Source organism: Nicotiana tabacum, chromosome 14 (assembly GCF_000715075.1).
Source record: "Nicotiana tabacum cultivar K326 chromosome 14, ASM71507v2, whole genome shotgun sequence".
Classification (NCBI taxonomy): Eukaryota; Viridiplantae; Streptophyta; class Magnoliopsida; order Solanales; family Solanaceae; genus Nicotiana; species Nicotiana tabacum.
The window spans coordinates 22,885,198-22,903,144 of NC_134093.1; the positions used below are offsets into that span (position 1 = coordinate 22,885,198).

At 36.4% G+C, this 17,947-nt stretch overlaps 2 protein-coding genes across 2 annotated transcripts; one reads left to right on the forward strand and one right to left on the reverse strand.

The window, feature by feature from the left end:
* The first annotated feature begins 5,696 nt into the window (after window positions 1-5,696).
* On the forward strand, window positions 5,697-15,782 carry LOC107805534 (uncharacterized). The gene is made up of 18 exons (XM_016629591.2): window positions 5,697-6,123; window positions 7,193-7,251; window positions 7,432-7,513; window positions 7,667-7,734; window positions 8,232-8,301; window positions 8,732-8,813; window positions 9,187-9,251; window positions 9,752-10,786; window positions 10,951-11,013; window positions 11,099-11,145; window positions 11,572-11,617; window positions 11,724-11,803; window positions 12,321-12,434; window positions 12,550-12,631; window positions 13,607-13,732; window positions 14,169-14,249; window positions 15,316-15,441; window positions 15,532-15,782. Exons 1-18 carry the CDS (start codon window positions 5,827-5,829, stop codon window positions 15,601-15,603), a joined length of 2,595 nt encoding a protein of 864 aa, XP_016485077.1. The 5' UTR covers window positions 5,697-5,826; the 3' UTR covers window positions 15,604-15,782.
* A 295-nt stretch (window positions 15,783-16,077) lies between these two features.
* On the reverse strand, window positions 16,078-17,641 carry LOC107805530 (uncharacterized). Its single transcript, XM_016629588.2, has 2 exons — window positions 17,039-17,641; window positions 16,078-16,532 (listed from the first exon to the last, which is right to left on the reverse strand). The coding sequence occupies exons 1-2, from the start codon at window positions 17,493-17,495 to the stop codon at window positions 16,297-16,299; spliced, it is 693 nt and encodes a 230-aa protein (XP_016485074.1). The 5' UTR covers window positions 17,496-17,641; the 3' UTR covers window positions 16,078-16,296.
* Between the last annotated feature and the right edge of the window lie 306 nt (window positions 17,642-17,947).

The following is a 17,947-nucleotide window of genomic DNA, read 5'->3' on the forward strand; positions in this document are numbered from 1 at the left end:
TAACAATCAAAATAACCGGTTGGGTCGTTACACACATAGTGTTGATGTCGACTCCTCGTCACTGCTTCTTCGAGATTAGACTAGATACTTACTGGGTACATGTTGTTTATGTACTCATGCTATACTTCTGCTCTAATCGTGCAGGATCTGAGACAGGTTTATCTGGCAGTCATTCAGGCGCGCACCCTCGTTACCCCGAGGCATAGTGGTGAGCTGCTCTCTAAATCTGTTCTGTAGCACCCACAGTCTCTCTTTTGTATTTACTTTCTGGCTATCTTATTTCATACAGTAGCATATGTGTTTTGTATTTTTTACTAGTTACTCATACACTTGTGACACTGATTTTTAGGAACATTCTAGTAGACACTTTATGGTTTGAGTATTTATTTCACTGTATTTACCCTCTCATTAGTTTATGCTTCACCTTACTATAATTTCTTACTATAAATTATTAAAAAGGAACAAATACATGAATAGTTCAACGTTGAGCGCCATCATGGCCTATTGGAAAAATTGAGTCGTGACATAAAATCCATGGAATATAATAAAGTCTGGGATCTTGTTGAATTGCCAAAAAATTCTAAAAGAATCGGGTATAGATGGGTCTTTAAGACCAAACGCAATTCAATTGGCAATATTAAACGATATAAAGCTAGACTTATTGCCAAGGGTTATACTCAGAAAGGAAGCATTGATTATAAAAAGACCTTTTCAGTGGCAAAGCCACATGCACCAAAGGGGTGTCAACCGACACCCCTGCGCCGGACAATTACACTGTATAGCTCGGTATTTTTTTTAAAATAGGTATATATACTATATAATGACACCCCTTGACTTCTTGGTTAGTTTAGTTCTTTATATTTTGACTCCCCTTAATGAAAATCCTAGCTCCGCCACTGGACCTTTTCACCAGTCTCAAAGATAAGACTCGTTAAAAATTATTATGGCTTTAGTGGCTTATTATGATTTAGAGTTACACCAAATGGATGTGAAAACTGCCTTTCTTATTGGAGACCTCGAGGAGGAAGTTTATATGGACCAACCAGAGGGTTTCGAAACTAAAGGAATGGTGTGTAAGCTAAAGAAGTCAATATAAGGATTCAAACAAGCCTCACGACAATAGTATATAAAGTTTAATGATACCATAACATCTTTTGGATTTGTGAAAAGTACCGTTGATCAGTGTATATACCAAAAAATCAGTAGGAGCAAGTTTATATTTTTAGTCTTATAAGTTGACGATATTCTACTTGCTGCTAATGATTTAGGCATATTGTGTTTGACTAAAGATTTTCTCTCTAAGAATTTTGAAATGAAAGATATGGGTGAGTCATCCTATGTGATAGGAATAGAAATATTCCGTGATAGATCACAAGGATTATTGGGATTGTTTAAGAAAGTCTATATCGAAAGAGTTCTAAAGTGATTTAATATGAACAATTGTTCAGCAGGAATTGTTCCAATTCAAAAAGGGGACAAATTTAGTCTCACACAATGCCCTAAGAATGGTGTAGAATGAAAAAAAATGGAATCAATTTCTTACTCTTCAATTTTTGGTAGTCTGATGTATGCTCAGACTTGTACAAGACCGGATCTTAGTTTTGCGATCGGAATGCTGGGAAGATATCAGAGTAACCCAGGAATTGATAATTGAAAACAACAACAACAACAATCCAGTAAAATCCCACTAATGGGGTCTAGGAAGGGTAGTGTGTATGCAGACCTTACCCCAACCCCTAAGGAGTAAAGAGGTTATTTCCGAAAGACCTCGGCTCAAGAAAACAAAAAGACAAAAGGACAAAATGAGACAATATTAGTATCACCACAACAATCATAGAAAAAATAAGAATACCATAAAATCCAAAAGAAAGATGCAAGGCAAAAGCGATAGCTAGTAAATAGGTCATGCACTGAAAAGCGAAATAGTAAGACACAACATTGCCACTAGCTATCTTAGATAAAAATCCTACCTGGCTAGTCCCACAATGGTACGAAGTAAGGCAAGATTCAACTACCTCCTAACCTACAACCCTAATACTCGACCTCCACATCTTCCTATTAAGTATGATGTCCTCAAAAATTTGGAGCCTCGCCATATCCTGCCTGATCACCTCTCCCTAATATTTCTTAGGCCGCACTCTACCTCTTCTCGTACCCTCTATAACCAGCCTCTCACACCTCCGTACCAAAGCATCTGGGCTTCTCCTCTGAACATCTCCAAACCATCTAATCCTCGCTTCCCGCATCTTATCATCAATGGGAGCCACGTACACCTTCTCCCGAATATCATCATTCCTAATCTTATCTATCCTAGTGTGCCCGCACATCCACCTCAACATCCTCATTTCTGCTACTTTCATCTTTTGGATATGTGAGTTCTTAATGGGCCAACACTTAGTCCCATACATAATGGCCGGTCTAATCACTGCTTTATAGAACTTACCTTTGAGTATCAGTGGCACTCTCTTATCAAACAGGACTCCAGATGCTAACCTCCACTTCATCCATCCTACACCAATACGGTGTGTGACATCCTCGTCGATCTTCCCTCCCCCCTGGATAACCGAACCAAGGTACTTGAAGCTGCCTCTACTCGGGATGACCTGTGATTCAAGCCTCACATCCACGCCCACTTCCACTAGCTCAGCGCTGAACTTACACTCCAAGTATTCAGTCTTCGTCCTGCTCAGCTTGAAACCCTTAGACTCAAGAGCCTGTCTCCAAACCTCCAGCCTCTTGTTAACACCGGCTCGCGACTCATCAATCAGAACTATGTCATCGGCGAATAGCATGCACCATGGCACATCCCTTTGAATATGGTGTGTTAACGCGTCCATCACCAGGGCGAATAAGAACGGACTGAGCGCAGAACCTTGGTGTAACCCCATTACAACTGAAAAATGCTCAGAGTCGCCTCCTATTATTCTAACTCGAGTCTTAGCCCCATCATACATGTCCTTAATCGGCATAATGTAGGGAACCGACACACCTTTTGCCTCCGGGCATCTCTAGAGAACTTCTATAGGTACCTTGTCATACGCTTTCTCTAGGTCAATAAACACCATATGCAGATCCTTCTTCTTCTCTCTGTACAATTCCACCAACCTCCTAACAAGGTGTATAGCTTCTGTAGTCGAACGACCCGGCATGAACCCAAACTGGTTGTTGGATACAGACATTGTCATCCTTATCCTCGCTTCAACTACCCACTCCCATACTTTCATGGTATGACTCAGTAATTTGATCCCCCTATAATTATTACAACTCTGGATATCACCCTTGTTCTTATGCAATGGAACCACCGTACTCCACCTCTACTCATCCGGCATCCTTTTCGTCTTAAAAATAACATTAAACAACCTAGTCAACCACTCCAAACCTGCTCCCCCCCACACTTCCAAAATTCCACCAGAATCTCGTCTGGCCCGGTTGCTCTTCCCCTGCTCATCTTACACATAACTCCCACTACCTCCTCGACCTCGATATGCCTGTAGTACCCAAAGTCACGGTGACTCTCGGAATGCTCCAATTCGCCTAGCACAATATCCCGATCCCCTTCTTCATTCAGAAGGTTATGAAAGTAAGACTGCCATCTCCTCTTAATCTGGGCATCTTCCATCAATACTATACCATCTTCGTCCTTGATGCATCTCACGTGATCATTGAAAAGCTGCAAAGAAAGTCTTGAGGTACCTGAAAGGAACGAAGGATTACATGCTCATGTATAGGAGATTCAAGCATTTGGAAGTTGTTGGATACTCGGATTCAGATTTCGCTGATGTATTGATACTAGAAAGTTCACGTTTGGTTATTTGTTCCAATTAGCTGAAGGAGCAATATCATGGAAGAGTGCCAAACATTCTGGCATTGCTACATCCACGATGGAAGCAGAATTTGTGGCATGTTTTGAAGCCACAATTCATGCATTATGGCTGCGCAATTTTATTTTAGGACTTGGGGTTATCGATACCATTGCCAAGCTGCTGAAAATTTACTGTGATAATTCTGCAGCAATATTCTTCTCCAAGAACGATAAGTACTCCAAAGGTGCCAAGCATATGGAATTAAAATACTTTACCGTCAAGGAGGAAGCTGAGAAACAAAGCGTGTCACTTGAGCATATTAGAACTGATCTCATGATTGCAGATCCGTTAACGAAAGGTTTACAACCAAACATATTTAAAGAACATGTACATAGAATGGGTCTTGGTTGTATTTATGATTGATGTATTTATGATGTTTTGACACTCTAAGCTCATTTATGTGTTTATGATATACATTAATGATTTCATGTTTCTCATAATGGTGTACACATTATTGTTTTGAGATATTACATGATAATTCTTGATGAGACATTATTGTGGACCATATATTTTATAGTTTATGGACCTGGTACGATGAATTGCTAATATTGTAGTATATGGAAGGGGGTATGTAGATAAAATGTGTATGACTGCCATAACTCACATTTAGTAGCTTATCGTATTATGGTATTTATGATGGACATTATAGAAGAGATTTGTTTATGCGCAACTAATGTTTATATAATTAAATATTAATGTTATGTGATTATAGGGTCAAGTGGGAGAATATTAGATTTCCTAATTATTTTTGTGAACCAATAAATTTAAGGCCCATAATTAATATTTAATGAAAGACAAATCTCGTCCGTCCGATCGATTACTTGATGGACATACCGAATTAAGTGAGAACCTCTGTATATTGGTCTTCCCGTTAAAAAAATGATACGAGACTTGATGTTTTCTTCTTTACACATATCTAAAAAAGACTAACACGTAAACAATTTGGACACTGTTTTCCCAACATTAAAATATTTCGCGGACTTGTATGAAATGAAATCCCTCTGATATTTTAGACTTCCAAATTTTCTTTAAATAAAAAAATAATTCGATCGTGACAAAGTTCCCAAAGAAGTTTATAGAAGGCACGTATTACATAATCCAACAAATACTACTAAAACGTATCCTAAAATATCAAATCATAAAATTCACACAAATAGCTAGTCATATTTATTATTTTTTTTAGCCATATACATAGATTATATATTGATTAAACATGATTATATACATATAATACATGAACTATGTATATATTATACATTCACCGACTATTTTTAATTTAAGGGTGGACGGCTATTTAAGTTAATTCTTTCTTATTCTATTTAACTTAAATCCAACAACATAGAGATAAAAGCTACTGCTATGTTTGACTTTCTTTCGGTTTTTTGGTTTTATTTGGCGCCACTGTTTTCTCGTCCCTTCCATATCCTCCCACTTGCGTACACGCATTCTCATTTTAGTAAACCATCTCATACGTTGATATGGAGAGAAATGTTTTCACATAAAATTACCAATCTAAAGAAATTGTTTTGTTGGGACAAATTCAGTAGCAAAAAATAATTTCCAGTAACAAAATACATAAAATGATTTAATTAAAGAAAAATATTTTATAATACTTTTGCTATGCCAAAACACAAAACAAAGTCATGTTTATCCACTAGTTCCTAGTGACATGCTAGTGTTGTCAAAATATTATATTTACAAATAAAAAAATATTTTTGTCTCATAAATATTGTGAGAGATTTATTTTATACTCTATTACAAATATTACTTTAATTATATAATTTTTTTTAAATAGCGTACAAATATATAAAAAAATATGAAGATTTAAGGGGAATGTTTTTTCTCTTCAAATTTAGTTCACTTCCACTTCCAATCTCAAAAGATTCTCTCCTAAATTCTCTGTCTTAACACTGGACAATTTTTTCTTCCCAAAATATCCTCATTTCCACCCAACTGCCACTTCATGGCTACTCTGCAACCTCATCTCCACTTTCCCATTTTTTCTTCACCAAGATTGCTTCTTTTCAAGAACCCCAATTCTGTTTCCTTTTCCAAAAAACTTTTTTTCTCCAAAAGAATTAATGGGTTTTTGAATTATCCAAAATTTGGTGCAAAAGAATTGTTGTGTTGTAATTGTCAAGCTAGTGGTGAGATTATTCCGTTTTCATCAGCTGAAAAGGAGAATGAAAGACCTCCTTTTGATATTAATTTGGCTGTCATTCTTGCTGGTTTTGCTTTTGAAGCTTACACTAATCTTCCAGTAAATTCTCCATCTTTATTTATATATATGTATATTCATTTTTCTATTTATTTATTCAAAAATTGGAAATGGACTAGAATAGTAAGAATGGATGTTGTGAATTCATATAGCGGAATCCAACTATTTTGAAATTGAGGTGTAGTTGATTGATTGGCTGGTTGGTTATGTAAATTTGTGTAAATAAGAATGTTAATATGTATGTAGTTGTTCATTTTTCTGTTTCATTCTTTATTTATAAATTGAAAATGGACTCAAATAGAGTGTATGGATATTGAGAATTAATATAGCAGACTCCAACTAGTTTGGGATTGAGGTGAAGTTTATTGATTGGTTGGTTAATTTATTTTTGTAAATATAGCTATGTGACTGTTGATTGGAAAAGAAAAATGGCTTTTAAAAGTATCTTTCATTGTGGGTTCTTTTCATATTTGGTGTTGTAGAAGTTATAGATGTCATGCTTGTGATGTGTGAATTTTGTGTTGCATTGACCTGCAATTTGAAGGGGTGTGTTGGCGCAACGGTAAGAGTTGACGCCGTGTGACCAGGAGCTCACGAGTTTAAGTCATGGAAACAACTTCTTATAGAAAATGCAAGTTAAGGCTGTATACAGTAGACCCAATGTGGTTTGGCCCTTCCCCTGACAACGGAGCATAGCGAGAGTTTAGTGTACCGGGCTGCCCTTTTTTGTAGCTTGCAATATGTACACCTAAAGTTGTGATCTTTGAGTCTCATTAAATATTTTTTCATTCATATTATTGTTTAAGCATCTTGTTAGGCTGTTGCAATTCTAGTTTGGGAAATAAACATAAATGTTCTTTTCTTGTAGTAGTCTTAACCCCCAAAACTCATGAAAATGAATGAAGGAAATAGTTTTGTCATAACCATATGTAACTTGTAAGGCCATCACTTGTCTAAGTGGATTTTCTTTATATTTGATTTTACTTAGAAGGAAATTAATCTTGCAAGTATACTACAAATCTTGAAATGTTTATGGAGCAAAAAGAAATTAAGCAATTGGATTGTTTTTCTAGTATGATCCATTTTGCTTCTTTTGATATCACTTGAACAGGATAATGTCGGAAAGCGTGAGGTGGATGCAGCTAACTGCAAAACCATATTTCTTTCAGAGTATGTTGTTGGTTCTTATTCAGCTTAGTTTTGCTAATTTTATCCAAATCATCTTAGACAAGACTTCAGTTTATCCAAAATTGCTAATGAGCGTAATATGTCTGTTTCTTTTAAAGGAAGTTGGATTTGGCATGGATCATGATTGGAAGTTCTATCTCATATTTGACAACTATCTTGCAGGTCATTTGTGCGTGAAATTTATGATGGCCAGTTGTTCATAAAGTTAAAGAAAGGTTTCAGTTTTCCTGCTATGGATCCTTGGGTAAGGTATCTGCCTTCTAATATTAGCACATTATCAAAATTCAATTGGGACGTGCCTTACTCTTCTTTCCTTATTAACGGGCTAATTATGCATTTATTTACTTTTCTAACTCCAGCTTTGATTTAATTGCTTAATTTTCTTTCTAAATTTCAGGGAACGAGTGATCCGTACGTGGTGTTACAATTAGATAGTCAAGTTCTGAAAAGCAAGGTGAAATGGGGGTAGGTAGTTGGTCATGTGTTAATGCTGCAATTTTTTCTCTTTTCTATTGAAACTTCTCTAGATCTTCTAGGTTTACTTAACAATGAATCAGGATGCTTTGCTTGTTGTCAATATGTTATTGCCCAAATATTGCATGCATAAGCCGAATGGTAAAGCAGCCAATAAGAGAGTCTAGAAATTGTCTTCTCTTCGGTTTGAGGAACTTGTCAAATCCTTAGTAAAGAGTTATGCTGGATTAAGTAGAATTCAATTGTTTTTCATCCTTAACTCACATTCTTTATTATCTTGAGTCGATCATTCCATCAATCTCTTATTTGATGTTCCATTACAATTAATCCTCTTAATTTGTTATCAAGAAGGCGAAAGGTCTACAATTGCTATTGTTTGTTGGAGAATAAAGCTATCTTTTTTCTTTATTTCAGATTATACACTGTTTGAATCTTGAAACATCATCCAAGAACGGCAACATTGTTAATATTGTGAATTACATTTGCAGGACAAAAGAGCCAACATGGAATGAGGAGTTTGCTTTAAATATTAAGCAGCCGCCCCTGAACGATCTTCAGGTTGATAAATTGAGTTCATCTTTCCTCTCTAATGGTTAATTAAGTAAAGGATAGAATTCCAGAAACTGTAACATTTTGCTTTCGAAATACGACCTCAATTTGCTGCAACTTAGCGCTTTCACATTAAACGACAAAACTTTAATACACAGTATGTGGACTATATGTCAACAGATGAACTATAATCACATATTGCAACACTGAATCTCCTGATGAAAAGCAAGCAGCTATTCTAAGATATGCAATTTGAAAAGCTTTAAGCTTTCTAGATATACCAAGTGGTCTTAGTGTCATTTACAGGTGCTTGCTATGGACACTGCTAAATTAACTGAATCTTCTGATGAAAAGTGAGCAGCTATAGAAGCTTTGTAGGTTTCTCGGTGTTCTTATTTCTCAACTCTGGATCTAATTACTTATTCATAACTATTGTCAGCTTGCAGCTTGGGATGCAAATCTTGTGGCTCCACATAAACGCATGGGGAATGCAGCAGTTAATGTGAAACACCTCTGTGATGGTATGAGCCCAAGAAATGGCTATCATGAAATTGTACTTTAAATAATTGTCTAGATTTCATGCGATCTAAAATATCATTCATGTAAAATAAGGTCCGACTTCCTTTTCAACTTATCCCACCAAAATAGGGAAGTTCTGAGTGCTTCTTCAATATGCATATTGGTTGTGTTTTGATGACTATATTGAAAGTGTCTCGTTGCTCATCAAACAAATTGATAAAGGAAGAAATCCTCTTAAAGGGACAAATTAGTTTTCTATAATTATACCTATGAATTATATCATAACCGATATAAGTGCTGATATAAGGATTAGGCTGGTATACAGATTCCGTTGATGTTTAAATTTGTGAAAATAACAGACATGTGCTTTTCTAGGAGATTCTCATGAACTGCTGGTTGATTTGGAAGGAATGGGCGGTGGTGGGAAGATAGAGATAGAGGTAAGTTGATTTGAATCTGGAGGCACATTCAAGGTTCAAGAGCACTACGACCTTGCTTATGCAATAGGAAGCTACCTAATTTTCAGTTGGTTCATTTTCTTTTGGTTCTTCCCAATTTATCTTCTGTCTCTAGAATTTCTAACTGAATAGGTGGTTTTCTGGATGAACTTGTTGGGACAAAGTAATATCGTTATTTTTCTATTTAATGTTCTCAAAAGTCGGTTCAGCTTAACAGCCACTGCAGAAAGAACAAACTGAATGCTGCTTTTGTAGATTTCTAGCTGGACCTGAAGATTTTCGATTTAGCTGGAATTTCAGATCTTCATTTTCTGAAAATCCATCTAATTATTTTGACAACAGTGGTACTCTAGCTGAATAGTATGTTGGACTAAATTGGATTTACGTAACACTGACTTCAGAATCCTTCTTATATGATACCCGATTTGACCATTGTTGATTCAATTCTCTATTTAACTAGTTGTCCTATTAACATATTACAGATACAGTACAAGAGTTTTGAGAAAATTGAAGAAGAAAAGAAGTGGTGGAGAATCCCAATCATTACAGAATTTTTAAAGAAAAACGGGTTTGAGTCTGCTTTGAAGACAATTCTGGGTTCGGAGACTGTGCAAGCTCGACAATTTGTACAGTTTGCTTTTGGGCAGCTGAAGCTACTAAATGATGAATATAATGATTTGAATAGCAGCATTGAGAATTCTGATGGCCCTATTGCGGAATCAGATGTACTGCCGGGGTCGCAGAAATCACCCAACATTGATGACTCGAGCATGCGTCAAGAATCAGAACGCCCAAATAATTCGGAAGACACCAAAGTTGGTGGTGAGATGGAGATTAATTGTGATGAAAATGGCATGTCCGATGAGCATAATTCTGCTGGCACTAAGGTTTTTCAGAGCTCTCAATCAGATAAGCATTTCTGGAAGAATTTTGCTGACATCGTCAATCAAAATGTTGTTCAAAGACTCGGTCTCCCCGCTCCTGAGAAAATAAAGTGGGATAATCTTGACTTGTTAAATAAGATTGGGTTGCAATCGCGGAAAGTTGCAGATGCAGGCTATGTTGAATCTGGTCTTGCAACTCCTGAAAAGCAGGAAGCTGCTAATGGTAGTGCATCAACTGAACCACCTGTTCTTAACAATATTCAGTCATCCCTTCCAGATATCAAGAAGGTGACACAAGACTTGTTACGTCAAACCGATTCCATTTTGGGAGCATTGATGGTCCTAAACGCCACAGTTTCCCAATTCAACAAAGGCGCAGGTCTTTTCGGAAAGGGTGATGCTAAAGAAGATTCTTCAACCGGAGTGGAAAATGATATCCTTGGATATCCCATGAACAAAGATGGATTAGTGTTGGACGAGAAGAAAGCCGAGGAGATGAGGTCTCTTTTCTCAACAGCAGAGACAGCCATGGAAGCTTGGGCACTGCTAGCTACTTCTTTGGGACATCCGACTTTCATCAAATCTGAATTTGACAAATTATGCTTCTTAGATAACGAGTCAACTGATACACAGGCATGTTAATATCTGACTGTCTAGGAGCTCTTAGTTTAATATATATATACAATAAAACTTTAATAATGTGAAAATAGAATAGTTTAATCAGGTTTCTTAGATTTCATTTATTTAATCTAAGGAGAAGACTATTCAACTGATTATGGACTCTGTCAGGGCTGCAGGTAGCACTTTGGCGTGATTCAGCAAGGAAACGGTTAGTTGTTGCTTTCAGGGGAACAGAACAAGTAGGTTTTGGTTGGTATTATGCACATCTGTAGAACTTATTGATTTTGCTCGCGCTTGGGGATAACTGGTTGTTCTTTAATCCAGACTAAATGGAAGGATCTTCTGACAGACTTGATGCTAGTTCCTGCAGGGTAATATCCTTACAAGAACAGGCTGGCTTGAGTTTCTTTTTTCTCTACCTTCAACTTCTGGTTCTCTTTACTACTACTATGTTTTTTTTCCTATTACAGTAAACAAAGTATTTTCATCCTTGTCTAAGTTCTCTGAAAGTGTACTTCCATTGAAATACAACTGTCTACTCTGTGGCCCACTTAAAGAAACAATTCATTTTCTTATAAGAATACAGTTGGAAGATAACTATCTGTCCGACACTGTGGAAATAAGTTTGAAATTCATACAGTACTTAAAACAATAAAAAGAATAGCCCAAGCACTTCGTTAATATTGAAAATGAATTATATGTTGCCTCCTTTTCATTATTTGTATGCGGCTAACCTTAAATGGTTGAGAGATCGCCATTTATTTATTTTGTTATCCTTAGTTGCTTCTATGCTGCAGGTTCAATCCTGAAAGGATAGGTGGTGACTTCAAGCAAGAAGTTCAGGTGGCACTCAAATTCTTACTTTACCATCTTAGTGTCTGATTTATGAATGCGCACTTATGTTTAGAATATATCTCATTATCCGAATGACTAGAGTTTGTTTTTGTAGGTTCACAGTGGTTTCCTAAGTGCGTATGACTCAGTTAGGATTAGGCTTATCTCGCTGGTCAAACAAGCAATTGGCTATAGGTAGGTGGCCTGTCAAACGAGATTGTACAATGCTGCATTTTCCTTTATCTCCTCGGATATTGTGAATGAGAGATGAGATGACACAGCTCCTATTTTTGAATGAGGATATTGATCTGATATTTTTGTTATCTCAAGCCATAGACATTTACCTTTAGAATCAGCTCCTTTTCTCCTGCTTTACTTCATAGGTCCTCTCTATTAGCTCTTTATCAGTACAGTGAAGTAAGAATTTGGCAAATATTTGTTTCAAGTCTTTACTAAGTGGACTGGTGGTGTGTGCTTAGTATTACAGTCCGATTCTTAAAATTTGTAAATTCACTTTTGCTTTACCTGAGATGTCTGGGACTGCCTTAATCTTTTCTTCTGTTCTTTCCTTCCTTTCCCCTGGATTTTGTTACTGTTGTTGTACATCTTCCTCTTTGTCTTCTTGATGTTTTCTTCTCTGTTTTTGATGTTCTTGCTTCACTGCTAATCATTGATGTCATTTCACCTATTAAACTGTAAATGTATTTTCCAGAGATGATGATCTTGACCCACCAAATGAATGGAGTGTTTACGTTACTGGTCATAGTCTTGGTGGTGCATTGGCTACTCTTCTCGCTCTTGAACTATCATCAAGTCAACTAGCTAAGTAAGCTCCTTTTTCTTCTTATTTCTGTAGCTTGCTTTCCATCTATTTTGCATTATTTACCACTTACCAACATCTATCCAACGACTTTTATCTTTTTTGTTTGCCGTTGTGTTAGGCGGGGAGCTATCTCTGTGACCATGTACAACTTTGGATCTCCAAGAGTTGGAAACAAAAAGTTCGCTGAAGTTTATAATGAGGTATAATTTACCCTCTCCAGATGTGAAATACTTATGTCGAGACTGTCTATATTCTATATTGCCAATATGGTTTCACCATACGTTTATGGCATCTTTTACCATTCTTTTCTTTTTCTTTTAAAGCTACTCTTACCGGCAACATATAAAGTAAAGAAAAAGAGAAAGTATCACGTATTTGTTGATCAGCTACCTTGAGCTCTTAATGAATCTAAACCATTCTATGTGAAAGAAACATGAAATTTCAGAACTTTTCCTTGATGAATTTTAATTTTTTCATCAATATGGCCCATAGTAAATGTGCTCTCTCTCACTTTTTATTCTGCAAAATGAACATGTTCCTTAATCTTTATATTGTGACCAAAATTTTACATGAAGTTCTCATCAGTCTCGATGCAGAGAACATAGTCCAAATTTTCCTCCAGCGCCAATTGGCAACAAAATTTTCTGATATGGATACAGCAGTTCAGCAATCAAACTTCTTCAGAATTCTCTCTATATGTAGCTGAAACTTTCTGCAGTACATGCAGTTTATATAGAAAGGGAGAGAAAGTGAAAGGGAGAGAAAATGAGCTTTAATAAGTGGATCACCTCTTTGGAGGTTTTCTTCTCAGCTTCTAATATGGCATTATATTCTGGTGTAAACCACTGTCTCGAGAGAGGTGTAATGTCAGGGGTTGGTGTTCATCTAACCTAAAAATTTAACAAGAACCCAAAAGAAAAAAAATTAACATACCAAACCAAGAAGCTGGTTGACATACTCACCTTAACCTAAAAAATAGTGTTTGCCTATAGTTCATGAGAATATTTGCCTGTTTTTCTAATGTAATATGGTGAACTGCTGTAAGTACATTGTTGTAGCACCAAAAACAATTTGACCTTACAAAATCACTTTCCCATGCTTCGGAAATGTACCGAGTTTAATTTTGTTAAAATATTGAGCGACTCTATGTAACCCAGTTTTTTCTTCTACTGCAGAAAGTTAAAGACAGCTGGAGGGTTGTAAATCACAGAGATATAATACCAACAGTTCCTCGGTTGATGGGCTACTGCCATGTTGCTCAACCTATTTATTTGACCGCTGGAGATATGAAAAAGACAATGGTGGGTTGATTCTTTTTCAATCTTTTTAATCTGTCATTTTTACACTATAAAACATCAAAGTTTGTTCGTAATCGATCAACTTCAACCTCAATCGCATCGACAGAATGTTGCCACTGGTAAAGGAGTTATGTTTGTTTTTCCTTTTGTGTCTCAGAAGGTTAGCTTTGTCCTGATAAAATTTATATTTAAGAGAAATGACCAGTGTCACTGTTCAGTATAATATTTACTCAATTACTTGAAGTAATTTTTTGAGAATTCTTCATAGAAAGGTAGTCACTATTGAGAAGTCCTGCGTCATTCTTATTGATTATGTATTGGAACCTACTTTCTCAGGAAGCAGATATGACATATTTGACATCATTTGACCTTTTATCAATTTAAAGGAGTTTATTGTTTGTTGTTTAACTTCTTATGTCTCGGGAACAAAACGTTTCAGGATAATGTAGAACCCTTGGACGATGGTTACCAAGGTGATGTTATTGGAGAGGCCACTCCTGATGTTATTGTCAGTGAATTTGTAAGCTTCTCCGCCTTTAATCCTTCTCAACTTTTATTTCTTTTTTATTTGTGTTCCATTTCATCCATTGACAATATGCTTTATTAAGATCTTACACTGTCGATTTCTGAAAGAACTGCTTACTTGCAATATATTGGAATACCCTAGAACATTTTTTTTTCATTTTATTACATAATTTAGCATACTGGAGTTCTATTTCTTATGTATTTGGCTGTACAAGTTGCACTTTTGAATCTTCTGATCCCTTCAATCTCATGATAAATTTATGGATTTTGACTTCATACTGATATGGAGTAAAAAAGCTGGAAAAGTTTACTGTTCAAAAATTATATATTTAAAGTTACTCTTGTAGTTATACTAGTTTGTTATGATAGTTTGATTCAGAAAAGAAACTCATTGAATAAATGAGGGAAGGTGTCCTTGAGGTATAAGCCTATCCGTTCAAAACATTAGGTTGAAGTTTCAAGTCACTAAGGAAGGAAAGTGGGAGGTGAGGGGGTTTGAAGTTGGAGGGAAAAAAGTTACCTAATTAAAAAGAAGAAAAATGGTATTGATTGGCGATATACTGCTAGCATGTTTCCATACTTTCGGCTTGAGACTTGTCCATTATAGTCAAAGTAACTTTATCATGTGTCAAGTCCTACATTGGTTGAGCGAATAAGTTGTGGTCTCCTTGTATGGTCTTAAGCAATTCTCTCCTCATGAGCTAGCTTTTGGGGTTGAGTTAGACCCAATTTTCATTTCATCACATGGTATCAGAGTCGGACACATCGATCCCTCCTGTTGTATTTCTCAGTGTTGGGCCCCCCTATTATGTTATCCACACTCTAGTTGTCCAGTCCTATACGTACAGGGAAGGAGGATGTGAAGTCCCTAATTGGTTGAGGGAATGGGTTGTGGTCTCCTTATAGGGTCTATGATAATCCTCACCTCATGAGCTTTGGAGTTGAGTTAGACCTAAAGTACATTTCTTCATACTATGAATTTTTTTTCCCTCTTTATTGAAGGTAAAAGAACTCCTGAGAAAAGCATTCTCACTATTTACTGATTGGTACATTTTGTGCAGATGAAAGGTGAAAAAGAATTGATTGAGAAAATATTGAACACAGAGATTAACATTTTTCTCGCAATCAGAGATGGCAGTGCACTTATGCAGCACATGGAGGACTTCTATTACATTACTCTGTTAGAGGTACTTGCATTTTCCACTAGCCATTTTGAGAAGTATTGCATGTACGGAATTGATACGTATACATTTTTATGGTTTCCAATTCTTCTTCAGAATGTGAGATCAAACTACAAAACTGTTCCAAGGTCACAACTGGCAGAAGAGAGGAACATATCAATTGGCTAAAAATGGAAATCATCAAAATTTTGCCAATGTTGGTACTCCATAGGTCAGAGTAATTGTTGTAAATAACAATCATACCACAGAAATGGCTGCATTTATTGTATCTCTGCATGATTTTTGTTCAGCAAGTGTACATGTCCTGCTCATTTTTTAACTTAATAATTTATAGCCATCTGTTACTATAGCTTTGTCGGCTCGTGCTTTATACAAATTGTCTGTACTTTTGGTCAACCAAGTGGGAGAAAAATGCTCGGCAGTTCTATAATGTGAGGTAGTAGTTTATGGCCATCAAATAAGAGCTGCCCACAATATTTTAGGTTAGAATTCTAATATCTGGAAATATATTCTACACTTAGTATGCTCTCTAGGAAACTCCAGAAAAGATATCCAGATCATCATAATATGTAAGTAGCTATAACTCTTAACATTAATTATAATCTCAAGAATAAAAGATCATTCAAAATAACAATGAAAAAATGACTCACATCCAAAAACTGAAAGAATTTGAAAAGGCACCATCTATTTTAGGGTGCAAGTTACAAATTAAGCATAACTCACTAGACTGCTATCTGAAACTAGCTATGTTCTTGAGGAGGAGAACATATTAGAAGAAAAACTTTTATGTGAAGCCCCTCAATCTAGAGGACCACCACTTATTCTATATTATAGCTCTCAGTTTTCTGTAATGACTGAATTTTACAGATGCAAGCTTTTCGATAAATTCTTAGAAATGCTGGTTGCCTTCATCTTGTAGCTCATTATCTTCAAGCTTTGCCTCAAAATGTCTACCTCCCTCTCCCTCTTGAGTTCTTGTTGCTCCATCAAAGATATTCGCTCTTTTAAAAGCGCAATGGTTTGCTCCTTTTCTTTCAGCTCCCTATGCAGCTCCTCTAGTAATTCCATTTGCTCTATTTTCCAGCAGAGTCCTTCTCCTGGTGAAACAAATTAAACACATTGGAAAAAGGTATTAACATCCCACAATATTAGTAAAATACTTTCTTTTCTAGGAAATCTTTGTCAGCTTCAGCTTATTCCAAGCAGTTTACCCAAGTCTTGTAACCACATCTTTAGAACAAAGGGATGGGGGAGAGTATTAGTTACGAGCTCAGACGAACCCAATAGCTTTTGCTTGGAGCCTGTATTTGTATTAGGAAATTCATTAATTATGTATAAATAACTGCGAACCGAATAATTAAGACGAACTATGAGTTCAATGACAAATTCAGAACTCATAAACTTCAAATACTGGCTCTGCCTATGTTAGAACGCTTGAATGGGGACGATAAGAAATTAAATGGCAGCCCGGTGCACTAAGTTTCCGCTATGCGCGGGGTCCGGGGAAGGGCCGGACCAGAGGGGTCTATTATACGCAGTCTTGCCCTACATTTCTGCAAGAGGTTGTTTCCGAGATGATAAGAAATTAATTGAAGTAAATTACCTTGATTTGTCCTCTGGATAAGATCATCAAGCTCAATTTTGATGGCAAAATAAAGTTGTTTCCACTTCTCGATCGCGACATCTCTTCTAGCTTGTTCATCCCTAATTTGCTCCAACAAGTAGCTTGATCCCAAGTGATGCCACTCCTTCTCCCCTTTCACACTACTTAACATGTCATGATTTTCTACTCCTTTGGACTTCTCTTCTTCTCCTCCTCCTTTATCTTCCAATTTCTTCCTCAACTTCTTCACTTCCTCTCTTAGCTTCCTCCTTTCCTTCTTCCACTCAGCTTCTTTCAGTGCAAATATGATCATCTCTTGAGCGTAAGCTTGACTCTCATGTTCCCTCATGCACATTATTTCATTCACCTCAGCTTGAAGAAATCTTACATTATACTTCAACCTTTCAACCACTTTGGCATTTGGATAGCTTTTGACTTTGGTTTGAAAACTTCCCATTTCTGATATTCCTAAACTTTCCTACTTTTAGTAGTAAACTAGTTTTCTGTGTATATATTTAGAAAAGTCTGTGGGCATAGGTGTGAGTGAGGTAAAAGAGGGTGTAGGTAGACTAAAATAGTCGACAAAAACTAAACTTAGGTAGGAGGAGGCTTCTAAAATTAGAACTTAGAAGATCTATTTATAACACTAACAGTTGGGTATAAGGTACAAGCAACACAGCACCCGGTACAACAGATTAAAGGGTGGATGGATCTTTGGATTGGTGGAAGAAAATAACAATATGCATTAAAGGGTGTCTTGGATCAATAAGAAAAGAGTGTGGGAGAACATGAATTCTTGAAAAAAGGAGGCTCCAAAACATGTAATGTGAAGTGAGAGCACTAAATGCAAAGAGGTTTGTAATAGTATTTTTTGGCTCTAGCATGAGTTCAATTATTAATGCATACTGT